This window comes from Toxotes jaculatrix, chromosome 14 (assembly GCF_017976425.1).
Source record: "Toxotes jaculatrix isolate fToxJac2 chromosome 14, fToxJac2.pri, whole genome shotgun sequence".
Classification (NCBI taxonomy): Eukaryota; Metazoa; Chordata; class Actinopteri; family Toxotidae; genus Toxotes; species Toxotes jaculatrix.
Window position 1 is genome coordinate 15,620,689 of NC_054407.1, and position 15,777 is coordinate 15,636,465.

Sequence of the window (15,777 nt, forward strand, 5' to 3'; positions counted from 1 at the left end):
AATGTGTGTGGTAGCCATGAAACTTTACTCCTTGTGCTAATGTCTAAGACGTCTCTTCTGTTCTTCCCCTGTCATCTCAGGTTTTCTCTTGGCATGTAAACACATTTTTCTGCTGCACTTTGACATAGTTCTTGGTTTTGTTTATACAGAGTTATAGAACTAAATTAGACTGCATTAGGCTGATTCAATACATTGAGTGAGCGCACTGAGCGTGCACACACACACACATATTCAAATACAAGCCTGTCTCTCTTGTGAAATGTGATAAATGTCTATGTTAAAACATGCAAGTTGAAGAATCCAAATGTTGAGAGGTTTCACATGATACGCACTTATGCCTTTTGGAACTTGACATGCTCAGACAAATCTAAATTATGTGAAACTGTGTGTTTCTTGTACAGTTATTGATTAAAACTAGCAGAGATGAAAAGTAAGTACATGTACTCAAACGAGCATGCATCAATAATGATAATCAAATACTATAATATATTATATATTTAATAGTGTACCACTTTGAAAGGTAAGGAAACCTTACCTTTGATATTTTAAGTATATTTTGCTTATAATACTTCAGAGAAAATTTACCTTTCCATGTAATGGTTTATTTTTATACTGTGGTATTGACAGTGCAAATTACTGAATTAAATGATCTGGGTCCTCCACCACTGCTAGGTTTTTGAACAGCAGGTGGCATTGTTCATCTGCATCAAGGGTGAACAGTGAGATTCCAGAGGTTTGAACAGAGGCTGTTTTCCCTGTAAAGTGTGAAAACATCAATAGAGACATCTCACACAAGTTCTACATAATCCGCATAATCCACTTCTTCTCAAGACGAGAGAAAGAGGTGCATTCTAATGTTTGCAAAGCAATGCATTAAGCCTGCTCACATATTAGACTGTTTGACTCTTTATATAGCAGGAGTAGTTCTATTTTTTGGTGCATAAGGGATGCAGCTAAGGAGTCATTTCTATTGATTTGATTTTCTATTGACTGATTTCTTAGAGCTCAAGCTAACCTGTTTTAATAGTTTGTTTTGTTCGGACCAACCAACCAAACCAAAAGGATCAGAATCCTGCTTCTTGGATTCAGTGCTTTTATGGCATTTTTGTTTTTAAAAAATGACATAAAAAAAGAGAATATTTTTAATCAACTGACTGATTAATCGCTAAATTTCAGTCAGACTAAGTGTATTCGCATTGAATTGGTTTTAAGTAAGAATGACAAATTGACTCTTATGTAACTGGGGAGGCAGCACTGTTTTGAAAAGAGCTGCTGAAGTACTTTTATTTCTGTTCAGCACAAGTAATCTCACTTGAACTTGACTAATGCTTTCAAGTTCACTGCCTTGAGGAAGATATTCCCAGATGCACTAGTATTACCAGTATGGAAATTTAAGAAGCACTTTACATTGAGGATGTCATAAAGGGTATTAAAGATTAGTGGCAGAATGCAAAGAAAGCCTAGCCACATACTTGTGGATCTCCTACAGTAAATGTCAGTGTGGATCTCCTAAATGCCAAGAGAGGAATGGAAACAAGAGAGGGTGAGAGGACTTCAGCTTGTCTCTGAGGCACACTATCACAGCACTACAGATAACTACAGAATGTGTGTATTTATAATCTGTGCACTGTGTTTGTATTTATACAGAGACAGGATTCTCTCAGAGGGAATATGCATTTTACAATTTAAAACAGGTAACGAGATATCTGGTCATATTTCACACTTTGAAAGAAATAACTAATCCATGAGATGCGGGTATTATAGGGTAATGAAGCACTAAATATTATCAGGCAAAAAGCTTTTTTGCACTGATCTATAAGAAGTTCAGGTCTCTTGCTTTTTCAACCACATGCACTATGACAGGAATGTCACCACTAAAGCAAAGTAACGTAAAATCTTTAATCACTAGATGGCAGCAAAAGCAGGAGTTTGTGGCTTCAGTGTGCCTGTCACGCTCTACCGCTAGAGTTCATTGTGCCTTCACAGCAGATTTTAAACTCTGTGCTCATAAACACCACCAGCTCCTTATCTTATGTTTTATCCTTCCAGCTGCTATCCATAACATGGCAAAAGACACATGCATCTAACTACCAGTCTGCCCTTTCACTTAGATTCTGAGAATCACATTACTGCTGAAAGGATAATCTCCATATGTTGAGCTAACTAATTAAATTAGATGTGACATTTAGCTGGGGCATAGCGTAAAGAAAGTGAGTGTGAAAGTAAGCATTTGATTGCACAAATAAAATGTACTTCAAAGGCAACGCAAAATAGTCTCATATGCAGGCCATGCTACACAAAAGCATGAGCTAAGTGTGTATAGTTTTCTAGACATAATAGAAATAAATAACCGGATGCAACAAGCAGAAAAGAAATAAGAATAAAGTACACATAGGATAACATATCATTCATCCATTTTCTATACCGCTTATCCTCTTAAGGGTCACAGGTGGGGCTGGAGCCAGTTCCAGCCAACTTCCAGCCAAGGCAGGGAACACCCTATACAGGTGGCCAGCGCATCACAGGGCTCATTTATAGAGACAAACAGTTATTCACACTCATATTCACACCTATGAGCAATTTAGAGTTGCCAGTTAACCTAATCTACATGTCTTTGGACTGTGGGAGGTAGCTGGTGTGAAGGAACGCACTTAGGAACCCACTCAGGGAGAACATGCAAACTCAAATATTATATAACACAAGATGAACACATTGTCAAATAAATCCATTTAAGTAAAGAAATTTGCCGATATTAAAAGTTGTTTGAAATTAACATATAAGTTAATCACTAGGTCATTTGTTGTCTAAGGATAAAGTAACTCTAGCACTTTGATTAAAGAAACTTATTTCCATTAGTTGCAACATTATCCATGTCATACGAAATTGCCAAGCGCCCACTCTGCATGAAACCTGATGCAACAATACATCACAACAGCACCAAGCCTTGTGAGCTGGATATCGCCCACAGAATTCAAGCAATTGTTGTGCATCAATAATAAATCATGTGTTTGAGGCATCACAGCCTTTTCAAAGGTACCTAATAATACTAACAACAAGAATAAACAGATGAGGGTGACCCTGTCGCTGAATGGTTAGGGTGGGTACCACTTGGGTGTAACGTCCTGGGCAGCAGGTCCCCGATGTGACTCCAGGACGGCAGGACGCTATACTGCATGTCACTTCTCTACTCTCTCTTCCCACTTTTCCTGTCTCTTTTCACTATATCACAGTGTCTATCTGATAAAGGTCAAATAAAATAAAATAAAATAAAATAAAGAATGAACAGAACAAATTTGAAGCAAGGACACCTCTATTTAATAACATCACTGTAGAGATACAGTACAGTAGTAGTTTCAAGAAACCATTCTTCTATCATGTTACGTCTTTAAAATACATATTTCTGTTCTATTAAACATGACCTATCAGTCACTATTTACCTGTACTGCAGATTGATAATTTTACAACCCCAGATGCATCTCAGCACATAAACTGAGACACTGAAAATGATGTTCCACCCAAAAGAAGGAGCAAAGGAGCGACAAACAATGATTATAGCCCTGTATGTCAGTAAACGCTTTATGAAACAACTACTTATCCAGCTCCACAGGACATTCCTACGAGGACTGTAAGATTATCAAGTAAGGGTGGTCATTAAAGCTGGTGCCATCCCCTCTGACGACAGTCCAAAAGTGTTGACAAGATGTGTAGTGTTAGTTACTAATAAAGGCACCTAGACTGCAGATACAATACAATCCATGCTTGTTTCAGAGAAAAAGAAAACATAACTCTACATACAATAATAATTTTCTGCAGTGTGGTTGCATTTGTGTACAACATACCTATAGATGATGATGAAGATGTAAATTTCCAGGATAATGAAAATTATGAAAATGGTGACATGACTCAAATATGTTTTCCTCTAAAAACGGCAGCTTTGGGAGCGGTAGATCAACCATCCAAAAAGCAACTTATGAGTCAAGTAATCAAGCTAAGTCCTGACAGAACAAGGTTACTATTATTGTCACGTTGCTTTTGGAAAACAAAAATGTTAGTGTTCTAATGTTTGAGTATTATTCAGCACATCTAATATCCGTGTATATACCTGAATGGCAGGTGGAGTAGATGCTTTGTGCCTCCTCCTGTAGCAGAGTAAATCACACAGCCTGCGCCAGAGGTAGGAGGCGAACAAACACATGCTGTTGACTACCCAGATGTCCCAGCCTGTGACAAATTTCTCCATGGCTTTCGCTTTGCTGCTCATCCTTCTTCTATAGTCTCTCCCTTCCTATCTTTAACTACAAAGGATCTCTTGGAGCTTAGGGAGAAGAGTCTCAAGTGGAGAGTTAAGGGAGATGACAGCTCATTCTCAGGGTAAGGACCGCCCTAACAGTAATACTACACTATCCTTCGCAGCCAGTGAAAGTTTTTGGCACGGGCGAATCGGCCGCCCCCCCGGGGCGTGGGGGGGCGGCACAACCACGTGAAAATAAAATCATCTGCGCCATTGTTTTCTATTATCTATCATATTACTGTGAGGGGAATTGGCAAATTGGCACCGTCCCCATCTCACAGCATGCACCTCCAGCATATGCATGTAGAAACGGCACCCTGACTCAGTGTGGTGGTTAGGTTGGAAGAGTGTGGGAGTCCTCCCTAGTGATGGTCCTCTGACACTCGAGGCTCCGACACATGCGCGGTAGCTCATTAGGCAGTTGCTACCAACGTGTGGTTTGGTCACTGACGTTTGAAGCAGGTGAGTGCTTCGGACGTCATACGAATCACCTGATTGGTTCGGTTTGTCATGTGAATCACGTGGCGGGATCGAGTGTGTTCAGAGATAGAATAGCTCTGTATAGCGGCGGTCATTTGAATTTTTCTTTGCAGAGTATGTCGGTTTGTTGCGGTTGTTAAGTGTTTTGAGAGTTGTAGTGTAGTGTTGATAGTGTATTTTTGGAGAATCTGTATATATATATATATATATAATATATATATAATATATATATATATATATTATATATATATATATATATATATATATATATATAATTAGATATAGATAAAGAGTTATATAGATAGGTAATTCTAAATAATGTTATTTATATAGATAAGACATATAGATTCATTACATATAAACACACACATACACACACACCCACACCCCAGCCTCATCTGTGCCGTCTGAACAGGTTTTTTCCAAGGCTGGGGAAATAGTTTGTTAAAGAAGAAACCGATTGAGTCCAAAAACTGTAGAAAAACTGTTATTTCTTCTCATAAACTCATAAACAATTACACAAGCACACCCACTGCCCTGTTCTTCAAGCAAACCCTCTTTACCCACATACACATAAACCTCTTTACCAAAGAAGCCCAAAACATACCATGATATAATCTGTATTAGCACCAAGATTATGTAGGGTTACAATCAGCCAAGCAAAATAACAAACATGGTCTTCTATTATTATTATTATTATTATTATTATTATTATTATTATTATTATTATTATTATTATTAATCCACTTGAAACCACATTATCATCTGGTGCAGTCAAACAGAAAAGTACTATTTATCTAGCTCCATGACAGTCAGACTCCCCATCTCCCAGCATATGGATGTATAGACGGCACCCTGACTCAGGGATTATTATATTGTTTTTATTTTATATTATTGTTATTCTCTGCTGTTGTTATGTGTGATTGTGTATATTTTTGCCACTTTTATATATATATAGAGTGGGGGGGGGGGGGGGGGGGGGGGCGCTAGGAGGGGGGTGTTGCCCAGGGAGTAATTCAATGTAGAACCGCCACTGTTCGCAGCCTCTGTTAATTCAGTCAGCCACCCTCCACTCACACCACCACTCAAGCGCCAAAGGACGGGCAGTTTGTTCTCATGACAAAAGAGTGACAGGTGCCAGCGAAGGGTGTCTAAGAGACATGCTCTCTCTCACTCTGTCTAATCTCTCATCTTCGCTAGAGAGCAGGTTTTTTTTCTATGTCCTTTCCTCCCATATTCCTTTCTGTAAATATGCGAACCACGGCCTACCAAAGGCAAGATTAATCTTCAACACAGCACTGACATTGAGAACTGAGAGAATTGTGATAGGGGTTCTAGTCTCCCTGTCAACATAGACACTGTGGTGTGGTGTAAATAAATAGCCTGCGCTATTGGATTACTGCTGCAAATGTCACACCAGCCATCACATGGGGGCTTACACGCAATGATCTCAGCAACAGCAATTTTATATGAACTTTTATTGTTTGCAAACCTAAATTACTGCATCCAGTGTAAACACATCAGTAATTCACATTTAATTATTAATGAATCCAAATGAACATAGAATTAGTATTAAATGAGGGCTGGTATCCCAGCATGATTTTTAAACTCAGTACAGTATGTTGTGCAACAATCACACACTTTGGGTGTGAAACCCATACAGATGCAAGGCCAAGAATGCATCATCTGGCCAACAGTGGCCAGTCACAGCTATGTGAAGCATGTCTGGAAACTTCCCCAGCCTCCTCTGGCTTCAACACAGGCTCTGCCAAATACAATAATGAGCTCACTTTTGGATGGGAGCTGTAGTCTCACTGCTCAAATGAATCTGTTGGCTGCCATGAAGGGGTAAAAGCAAGCCTGGTCTTTGATTGCTCATAATGTCTGAGTTTGCTTTACAGTAGACTACTTAAGTTTCAGCTACAGGATTTGATTAATTGAATCCCAGGCTGCATGTTTTACACTATTTTTGGCACATCTCGGTCATCACATAATATTGCAATTGATAAAGCTGACAAATCCAAAGCTCACTGCACATATGCAGTGTGCTGAGTAGGCACTACACACAGTGTCATATTTCGCCACTTTACAATCTGGTAAATGTTATGGTGTTCGTTTTTCACAATCAAAATAAAACCATATTGAATCATTGTTAAAAATAAACATCAATGCCACACCAGTTTTTTTTAAATAAAGAGTGACTGGTGGCATAATCTCTGTTTGCAATTCGAGCAAATTAGTGAATTTATGACCATTATTGAGTTAATGTCTTTAAAAATGCATTAGCACCCCCTTCTGGTGCTCCTATGGACTCAAAGGGCAGATTCAAAAACGATATAAATACTCCTTCATAAGTACCTTTTACAAGGAATTTATATAAGCATGGATACCTCTGGTTCAAACTTCCCTTCCCAGAAGCAGCACATGGTTTTCACCTTCTCAAAGTAGGGCAATAAGGCCAGCTTGGTCATGTTTCAGCCTTTGGCACACTAATGAACTGACTTCAACTTGGCCATTCTCCCTGAGGGGGACACTTGGCCGCCAGCCCTTTCCTTTGGATCTCTCTCTCCATCTTCCCGGCCTGGTTGAACTCTCTGGTGTGTTTCTCTTGGCTGGATATTTTATCTGAGCAGAGACGGAGAGAAAGACTGAGGAGGGCTGCAGTAAAGCACCAATTAAGTTTGTAAGAAAATACCAGCGTTAAATTATTTCAGACTTTTGTTTTTTTAATTATACTTAATCTATTTTTTCCTTTCTTTAATTTATAAATCACTTACCATAATATTGTACAGCTGTAGCCTTAGCAGTATTCTCACTCTCAGCTGTGTGTTATAAAGCCGGACCGCGACAGAAGGGACGGGCGGCGGGCATTGTGGGAGATTCTCACTCTCAGCTGTGTGTCATTATTGATGATTTTGCATCAAGAAAGGCCAGAAAGGTCAGGTTTTAATTTTTGGTTGTTAGATTAATTTTAATAGTGTTGTACATTGATTTCCTTTAGTGTGTTTTCATTTGTGTGATGGATTTGTGCTATTCAGAATATTTATTCTATATTTTATTGGTATATTATTCTTTTATTTTCTTTATTATTCTAAAGTAATAAAATTATTTTTTTATTTTATATTATTATTCTCTGCTGTTGTTATGTGTGATTGTGTATATTTTTGCTACTTTTATGTATATAGAGTACATTAATTTAATTTCTGATAACTTTCATCTCTAAATTGTTTTGGCAATATTGGAGTTGGAGATTGTTATAATATAAATATTGTTAAAACATGGCTGTTTGTGTCAAGTGTTTTTTCTTTCTTTTGGGGGGGAAGTGGGGTGGGGGGAAGTCGGGCGGGGGGGGCGGTCGCTCGGAGGGGGTGTCGCCCAGGCAGTAATTCAATGCAGAACCGCCACTGCTGTACACAGTCACCACTTGTTGCATTCAAGTACTGTAACACCTTCGGACAAAAGAAGCGTCCCTTGCCCACATTGAGGTTTTGAGAAAGTAAGCTACAATTCAAATTTAATTTAAAACATCTTTAATTAGCATTGTAGTTAGCGTTTATACCGGAAGCGTACCGTGAACCAGAAAAGTCCTCAAATCGGATGGTCCCATCAACATATAAAAGCACACAGACAGGAAATAAATCAAATACGACGTTGTTTTTTTTTTTTTTTTTTTTTTTTTAATATATATTATTAGAATGTTATATTTAGCTAGTAACAAGGGAACCTAACAGGGTATAAAGTTTAGCAAAAGCTAGACTAACAGTTCGTCTCAAAACAGTGTTTGGTCACGTGATTAAAGGTCAAACGGTTCGCGGGGAATCAACATGGCGAACGAGATGACATCCACGGTGCCGGAGTCGGTGCAGTGTCCCGTTTGTTTTAAGGACTTCAAGCCGACCGCAATTAACGGACACCTCGACGTCTGTCTGCTGAAAAGCGCTACCGACGACAGCCCGTCCACCACAGACGAGAAAGGACCTCCTCTAAAGAAACCGCGTATCAGTGCGGAGGCTGCACCGTCCAGTCCTGGTGTCAACAAAACTGTGGCCGGCTCCTCCTCCGTGGCAGGGACCCCGACATCTGCGCCGTTTTCTCTGTTTCAGACCAACAAGAGTAAAGTTTCGGTTCAAAGTGAACGGAATAGTTTCTTTACCAGTAAAGAAAATGCTGCAAATGCTGTCAACAAGGGGATTCAACGCAGCGCCCTGAATGAGACTAAAGGTGGGCCATCAGGGACAGAGACTCAGAAGAGCCAAACATCTGTGTCCAGCGGACAGACACTGAAGGCTCCACGTGGTTTGTCACCACGGACACTGCTAACCATGGACAAGCCTTTGGCGGAGGTACTGCGACCAAACACGCTGGAGGAATACTTCGGTCAAAGTAAAGCTGTAGGACAGCAAACGCTCCTCCGGTCACTTCTGGATTCGCACGAGATACCATCTCTGATCCTCTGGGGACCACCGGGATGTGGAAAGGTGTGGTGGTGTCAGCTGAGACGAAGCACCTTACACGATGCACCATCCCCATGATGCATTCATATGAGAAGACCTGATTTTCATTTATTTTCCCACTGTCTCATTTGCAGTGCTTGTAACACTGGTATTTTGGTATTACCCCCAAATAGCTTTATCTGAAGTTTTCATTCAGACTGTGTCTGCCAGGTTGGTGCTTTCAACTCTTCTCTTTGTCAGACCTGGTTACAGCATGTTAATGACTTCTTAGGTATGCCAGTCCACTTATATGAATTGTTGTACAGCAGCTTGCCATACTTAGACTTTCTCAACATGCCTGACTCACACTTAACCTCTTTAACGCCCTCTGTGAGTTGTCTAACAGTAGTCAAGTTTCACAATTGAGTGGTTATTTTCGTAGCTGGTTCAAATGATTTACAGTGAAGACAAGATTTATAAGGCTCTCAAAGCAAGGTGCATTATATAACCTGGAATATTAAATGTATGACTCAGACACTGGAGATTAAAGATGCCATGTATGTGCGAATAATTATTAACATCCCCTACCCTATTGTCAAGTACAAAATGTTTTTTTGTCAGTGTGGGGTAATTTTGGTTTTGCCTCTAGGTCCATTTACATTCCAGAAATCAGATCATATGTTTTAATCAAATTACTGAAATGTTTTGTTGTCTTTCAGACCACTCTAGCTCACATAATAGCCAGCGCCAGTAAAAAGAATGGCACAGCTCGCTTTGTCACTCTGTCTGCGACCAGCACGTCCACCAATGAAGTCCGAGAGGTGATCAAGCAGGCGCAGAATGAGCTCCGGCTGTGCAAGAGGAAGACCATCCTGTTCATTGATGAAATTCACCGCTTCAACAAATCCCAACAGGTTTGTTTTTCATTAATTCATCTTTGTTATACTACAGGTTGTCAAGCTAACATTTAGATTTATCCTCCATTTCTTTGTCAAATATAGGAAGTCACACCAATGTTAGTGTGTTTATCATTAGGTTTGTTTTCACTTTTGATATTTTCCGGCTTCCATTTAATCTGTTAAGATGGTCGTGTTTTATGATGTTATCCCTCTTGCTAAACCACATTTGAATTTCCCCTGCAGTAAAAAATACAAGGTTATGAATAGCTTACATCCTACAGCCTAGTATGTCTACTGCCGGTCTTCACAGCTCCATTATTAGAATGTGCTCACTCAGTAAACACACAGCTGATCCCCTCTTAAACAATATGCACCAACTCCTCTATTTGACACATATCATGTGACTACTCTCTGCAGTTATTTGCTGTATGACAGCAAATCCCTGTATTAGCTGCCAAGGAGGACCAGTTCAGATCCTTGCTTAATGACCCCATAAGATTCAAAGCATGAAAATACAGTGCACCTTAATGCAAGTGTTGTCAGTGACTTTGTCTTGCAACAGTTGCAGCAAAATGAGAAAGTTCTCTTATGGAGCGAGTGTTATGAAAGTAGTCAAATAGATACTTACTTTATATATTGTCACTTCATAGATGAGGTGATTGTTATACCTCTTTTCACTTCATGCTTCCTTTGGCCTTTTCTTCACCCAGTATATGTGTGTGTGTATCTGTAGGACACCTTCCTTCCTCATGTGGAGTGCGGGACGGTAACTTTGATCGGAGCGACCACAGAGAATCCATCCTTCCAGGTGAATGCTGCCCTGCTGAGCAGGTGCAGGGTGCTAGTTCTGGAGAAGCTTTCTGTGGAGGCCATGGGCTTGATCCTGGACAGGGCTGTGGCCACACTCGGGATCAGAGTCGTGGGACGAGATGCAGCAAATCCCAAAGATCAAGACCAAACAGATGCACATGAGTAAGTGCTCCTCTGGGGGCTGAGCCCTCTGTTTCCCACTTATCATGACCGGATGTCACCCTTGGTTGTTATCTGAGTGATTTAAGAGACTTGTGGGGAAATTTATGTTTTCATGTATTCATCATCATACCCAGTAACAAGCGGTGATCTGAGTTTGAAGTTATTTCTTTCTCAGGTATAATATGATAATACTGCAGTGATCTTGTTGTTAAATGAGCACACATTGCTACTATTCAGGTTTTTTCAATATTTGTCATCATTGTCGATTCAGATTCTAATCCTCAGGCCCTGATTCTTTACAACAGGAATTACAACAGTAAAAAATATTGACACTGATATGTATTTTTCTCTTTTCCAAGGCCAAAGATTTACATTGAGCAAAAAGCTCTGGACACCATAGCCTACCTCTGTGATGGTGATGCAAGAACAGGACTTAATAGCCTGCAACTGGCTGTTCAGGCTCAGTTGAGTTTGACCCATTCAACAATGTTAGCACAAGATGGTTCTCCTCAAGAGGTACTGGTGAAGGAGCAGCATGTGAAGGAGGGTCTTCAGAGGTCCCATATTCTCTATGATAAAGCTGGTAAGCCCAAATGTACTTATTATGTCAGTGTTGCAGCAGTTACTTACCAGAGTGACCCCTGGTAACCCCACTGATCTGGAAGGTGTCTTGTGCAAATTCAGGGCACCTTAAATTTATTAAAGCAGCATATTGTACAAATCCACTTCTTTAAAATCATCTTAGCAGTTTCAGTATAACACCTGCCATCAATGTCTTCAGTTTAGATAAGTTCTAAATATCTTGAGGGTTTGATCTTAACAGCCCTGTCATATTACCTTTTATCACATACACTTTGTCACGGAGCTTTCATATGATTTAAAAAAAAAAACTTGATAACTGATAGAACCTCGGGGTGTTTCTAACCGTGCATACGGTTGCCATGGAGTTCCACGTTGTGTGTTTCCTGTGTGTGTGTGAATGACACTCAGAGGTGTTACGCTAAACACATTTAAAGGGCCCCAGTGCCCTTTACAACATGAAACATAAAACTATGGCTCAGCTTAAGACTCATGTGTTGTACATTCTTAGAACTAGAAAGTACTATTACTTGGTACTTTCTTAACCGACAGAGCTAACCAATTAATAGTAAAAAATCAATGCTCTTTGAGTTACAGTGACCACAGTATTGGCAGAATTGTGTTTAGTAATAGGTGGAGCTTTTAACATCTGCTGTACATACTGTAGTTTCTGCTGCTCCAGTCATTTACATCTCCCTTCCACAGTCCTCCACACTGTCCTGTTACATAACACTCAGCTGTCCCAAAAGATTGAGATTTACTGTTCCCTGTTTCACGGGGTGATGATACTGCCCCTCAGCTTGACTAATAACCTTATATCAGTCGCTTCATGTGTTGATGTACTTCTGTGTATGTGTCTGTGTTACTCAAAGGCGAAGAGCATTACAACTGTATCTCTGCGTTGCATAAGTCGATGAGAGGCTCCCATGAGAATGCCTCTCTGTACTGGCTGGGTCGCATGCTGGAGGGCGGGGAGGATCCCCTCTATGTGGCTCGCAGACTGGTCCGCTTTGCCAGCGAGGATGTTGGTATGTGCAATTGCTGTATCACATCATCTCAGGTGTTTTATCTTTTAGAATTTATTCTGAGTCTCTCTCAGGTATGGCAGATCCCTCCGCTCTCCCTCAGGCTGTGTCCGCCTTCCAGGCCTGTCACTTCATCGGGATGCCTGAATGTGAGGTAGGCTGACCTGACCGATCAGTGATGGTTTTACACAGTTTTCCATCAAAATATCTAATTGCCATACCTGAGTCATTTATGCCACAGTTGTATTTTAGTCTTATCTCTTTTATTATCCTCCTGTTCATCTGAATGACAGGTGATCCTGGCTCAGTGTGTGGTGTATCTGGCACGAGCACCTAAGTCTGTGGAGATCTACAAGGCCTATGATAATGTGAAGGCCTGTTTGAGGAGTCACAAAGGCCCCCTGCCTCCTGTGCCCCTGCACCTCCGCAACGCCCCCACAAGGCTGATGAAGCAGCTGGGCTACTCTAAAGGCTACAAATACAACCCAGCCTTCAGCGGCCCTGTAGAGCAGGCATACCTACCTGAAGAGCTACGGGGGATGGATTTCTTCACCTGGACGCCCTCAGACCCATGAGTATCTCTTGTAATGATTAAGCCACATAATGTATGCTTAAACCAAAACTGCTGAATGAAAACAATCTTTTGACATTAACAGTAGTTGCTGATCCAAATTCACACCTGCGGTTTGGGCTTTTGGCATGTTCATTTTTTTTAGAGGTAACAGAAGAATTAACATCACAGCCATTTCCATTCACATATTATGCCATATTCAGATGTATATACAGTTTTAATTTAGTCAATTGTTTTTGATTATAAATGATGCAGGAACCATTTACAGTTTGATTTACTTCTAAATATATTCATAATAAAGGCCTTAATTCATTCAACAATAGCAAAAACAGACTGTAAATATACACAATATATCTTTGTAATTCCATAATAGATGTGTAAATGTTTACTATGTTAATATGTGCATGTTGAGATTTACCTTTCTCTTGTCCTGGTAAAAAATTTCATTCATTGTTTAAACTGATTAAAATGTTTTAAATGTGTCTTATGAATACTCATCTCCTTTTGATGAAATACATGACAAATATAAAATGAAAATTTTATTCAACAGTTTATTGTTCAGTCACTTCTTCAGTTTTGGGCCATGATCTGCAAGGAAATAACACAAGACTAAGTTTGTACACTTCACAAAAAACCCTCAGTATAAAGTGATATTGTGTAAAGTGGCATTTTTGTGTGGTTTCCCTCACCTCACTGATCTAGGGGATGAAAGAGGCCACACGCGTAAAGACTGTGGGCTTTCGAGGAGTATTACATCCACGTCCATCCACGAAACTAGTCACCCCTTCAACGTACTATCTACCGTCTCTGCCCTTGCAATTCAGAGGACCACCAGACTCACCCTGAAAGATGACAGCAGATATTGGTGCATTGGAGAAAATGTTATGGTTTGTATCAAACAAAGCAAGCATTGTTGTGTCATTGTTCCTTACATGGCATGCTGACTTGCTCTCTCCTCCTGCACAGACCATTATTGTCTTCGCTGAGCTGCCCCACCACTCGTTTTGACTGCTGATACTGTGATCCACTACAGGAAGTAGGGCCTGTTGTAGTGTGGTTGCCCGGGGACCTCCAGCTAAAGAGAAATTGACACAGTCATTGTAATAACAGCTGAGAATTTCAATGATATTTGATGGATCTCTGCAGCTCCCAGAGTAATTGAATATTTTGCTTTACGCAACATAAGGTGGGTGTCAGCAGACTTGGCAGCAGATCTTACAGTAGAGACGACCCCAGCCTGTGACGTAACAGGGCTGGTTGTAGGCAAGCCGGTTCAACCTTATCATTGATAACAGCACTCTTCTCCAGCTTGAGCAGGGCAATATCATTCCTATGTAACAGAATGAACACACAGAATTAAGCATACATTTTCCTAATATACAGCGTAACTGTATAAAGTCCCTGTTTGTTCTATGTGGTAAGGTGTGTTGATTTACATTTACAACTTTTATTTACTCAGCTGCTGTTCAGCAGAAACTCTCAGCAACTTTTTCAAGGACATGTTTACTGTGTTTCTTAATGATCCATCACAGATCTGGAGTGCTGGGTTGAATATGCCCAGAAAGGATGACGACCTACCCACAAGAAACACAGTTGTCGTTCCATTTGGGATGGATGAACATTTCTTTCACCATAATGAACTGTTCAGGTCCCTCTTCCTTGTTCATGTCATGCTCAGCAAGAACCACCCTGTATGTGTGGAATCTGGATTGGAGGGGAAAAAGAGCCTGTCTTTAAAAATTAGTTTTAGAAATGAATATCGATTACTATTTTTAACCTGGAAATGTCATGTGACCATTGCAAGAAAAAAAAAACACCCTGGATTTATTCAGGGACCTCAAATATCATTTATTTTTGTTTTAAAACAACTGTGTTTCTGAGATGCAAACTTTTCCTCACGTGATGCAGTGTGCAGCAGTCAAGACCCAGTCAGAAGCAATAAGTGTTCCTCCACAGGTGGGGAAGAAAGACTCCAAAGAAACCTACAGATACACAGAAAACTGAATGACTTAGATCAGCATGTGAAGCAGATGGGTGAATTTCTGTTTGTGAAGAGTCAAGTGTTTGCTCTGACTCACCTGCCATGGCCAGCTGTAGGGACGGGCTTCCTCCCCATTCACCACATGGCCAGTGTTGGGCTGGTAACTGGGTACACCACACCCACACACACACACTTCAATGCAGTGAGAAAAAGAAACAAGACAGGCTCAATAAAAGTAGCAGGGTCCCCAAAAGGTATACAGTTTTTTCTCAAATCAAGATATCAGCTTGCGTCATTTTGATTTTAAGAAGTAATTTTCACCAATAAATACAATGTGTTTAACATGAACTCACCAGTTGTGACAACCAAGAGGAGGACAAATGCCACTTCCATTTCTTATTGATCCAGAAGAGCTGTTTTTATCATGCAGAGCTATTTATGGGCAGCAGTCCAGACACAGCCTGAGAATTTTGCTCCTACTCTCCAGGTGGCGAGAGCTCTGTGTGCAAGCAAAGAAGTCAGATATTGGCTGAAACACAACATGTG

The 15,777-nt window shown here is 40.3% G+C and overlaps 2 protein-coding genes across 2 annotated transcripts; one reads left to right on the forward strand and one right to left on the reverse strand.

The window, feature by feature from the left end:
- The first annotated feature begins 8,585 nt into the window (after positions 1-8,585).
- wrnip1 (WRN helicase interacting protein 1) lies at positions 8,586-13,791 on the forward strand. The gene is made up of 7 exons (XM_041056071.1): positions 8,586-9,249; positions 9,924-10,118; positions 10,837-11,075; positions 11,435-11,658; positions 12,527-12,682; positions 12,754-12,833; positions 12,973-13,791. The coding sequence occupies exons 1-7, from the start codon at positions 8,596-8,598 to the stop codon at positions 13,252-13,254; spliced, it is 1,830 nt and encodes a 609-aa protein (XP_040912005.1). The 5' UTR covers positions 8,586-8,595; the 3' UTR covers positions 13,255-13,791.
- A 178-nt stretch (positions 13,792-13,969) lies between these two features.
- On the reverse strand, positions 13,970-15,704 carry LOC121193658 (chymotrypsin-like elastase family member 3B). The gene is made up of 7 exons (XM_041056072.1): positions 15,585-15,704; positions 15,329-15,417; positions 15,150-15,232; positions 14,829-14,954; positions 14,470-14,580; positions 14,183-14,325; positions 13,970-14,092 (listed from the first exon to the last, which is right to left on the reverse strand). The coding sequence occupies exons 1-7, from the start codon at positions 15,622-15,624 to the stop codon at positions 14,088-14,090; spliced, it is 597 nt and encodes a 198-aa protein (XP_040912006.1). The 5' UTR covers positions 15,625-15,704; the 3' UTR covers positions 13,970-14,087.
- Positions 15,705-15,777: the final 73 nt, after the last annotated feature.

Coding starts and splice junctions, on each gene's coding strand:
- wrnip1 (XM_041056071.1), top strand. CDS start 8,596: ATGGCGAACGAGATGACATCCACGGTGCCGGAGTCGGTGCAGTGTCCC. Junction 11,076..11,434: donor GACCAAACAGATGCACATGA/GTAAGTGCTCCT, acceptor CTCTTTTCCAAG/GCCAAAGATTTACATTGAGC. Junction 12,683..12,753: donor CTTTGCCAGCGAGGATGTTG/GTATGTGCAATT, acceptor AGTCTCTCTCAG/GTATGGCAGATCCCTCCGCT.
- LOC121193658 (XM_041056072.1), bottom strand. CDS start 15,624: ATGGAAGTGGCATTTGTCCTCCTCTTGGTTGTCACAACTG. Junction 15,233..15,328: donor CCTACAGCTGGCCATGGCAG/GTGAGTCAGAGC, acceptor GTGTATCTGTAG/GTTTCTTTGGAGTCTTTCTT. Junction 14,955..15,149: donor ACTGCTGCACACTGCATCAC/GTGAGGAAAAGT, acceptor CCTCCAATCCAG/ATTCCACACATACAGGGTGG.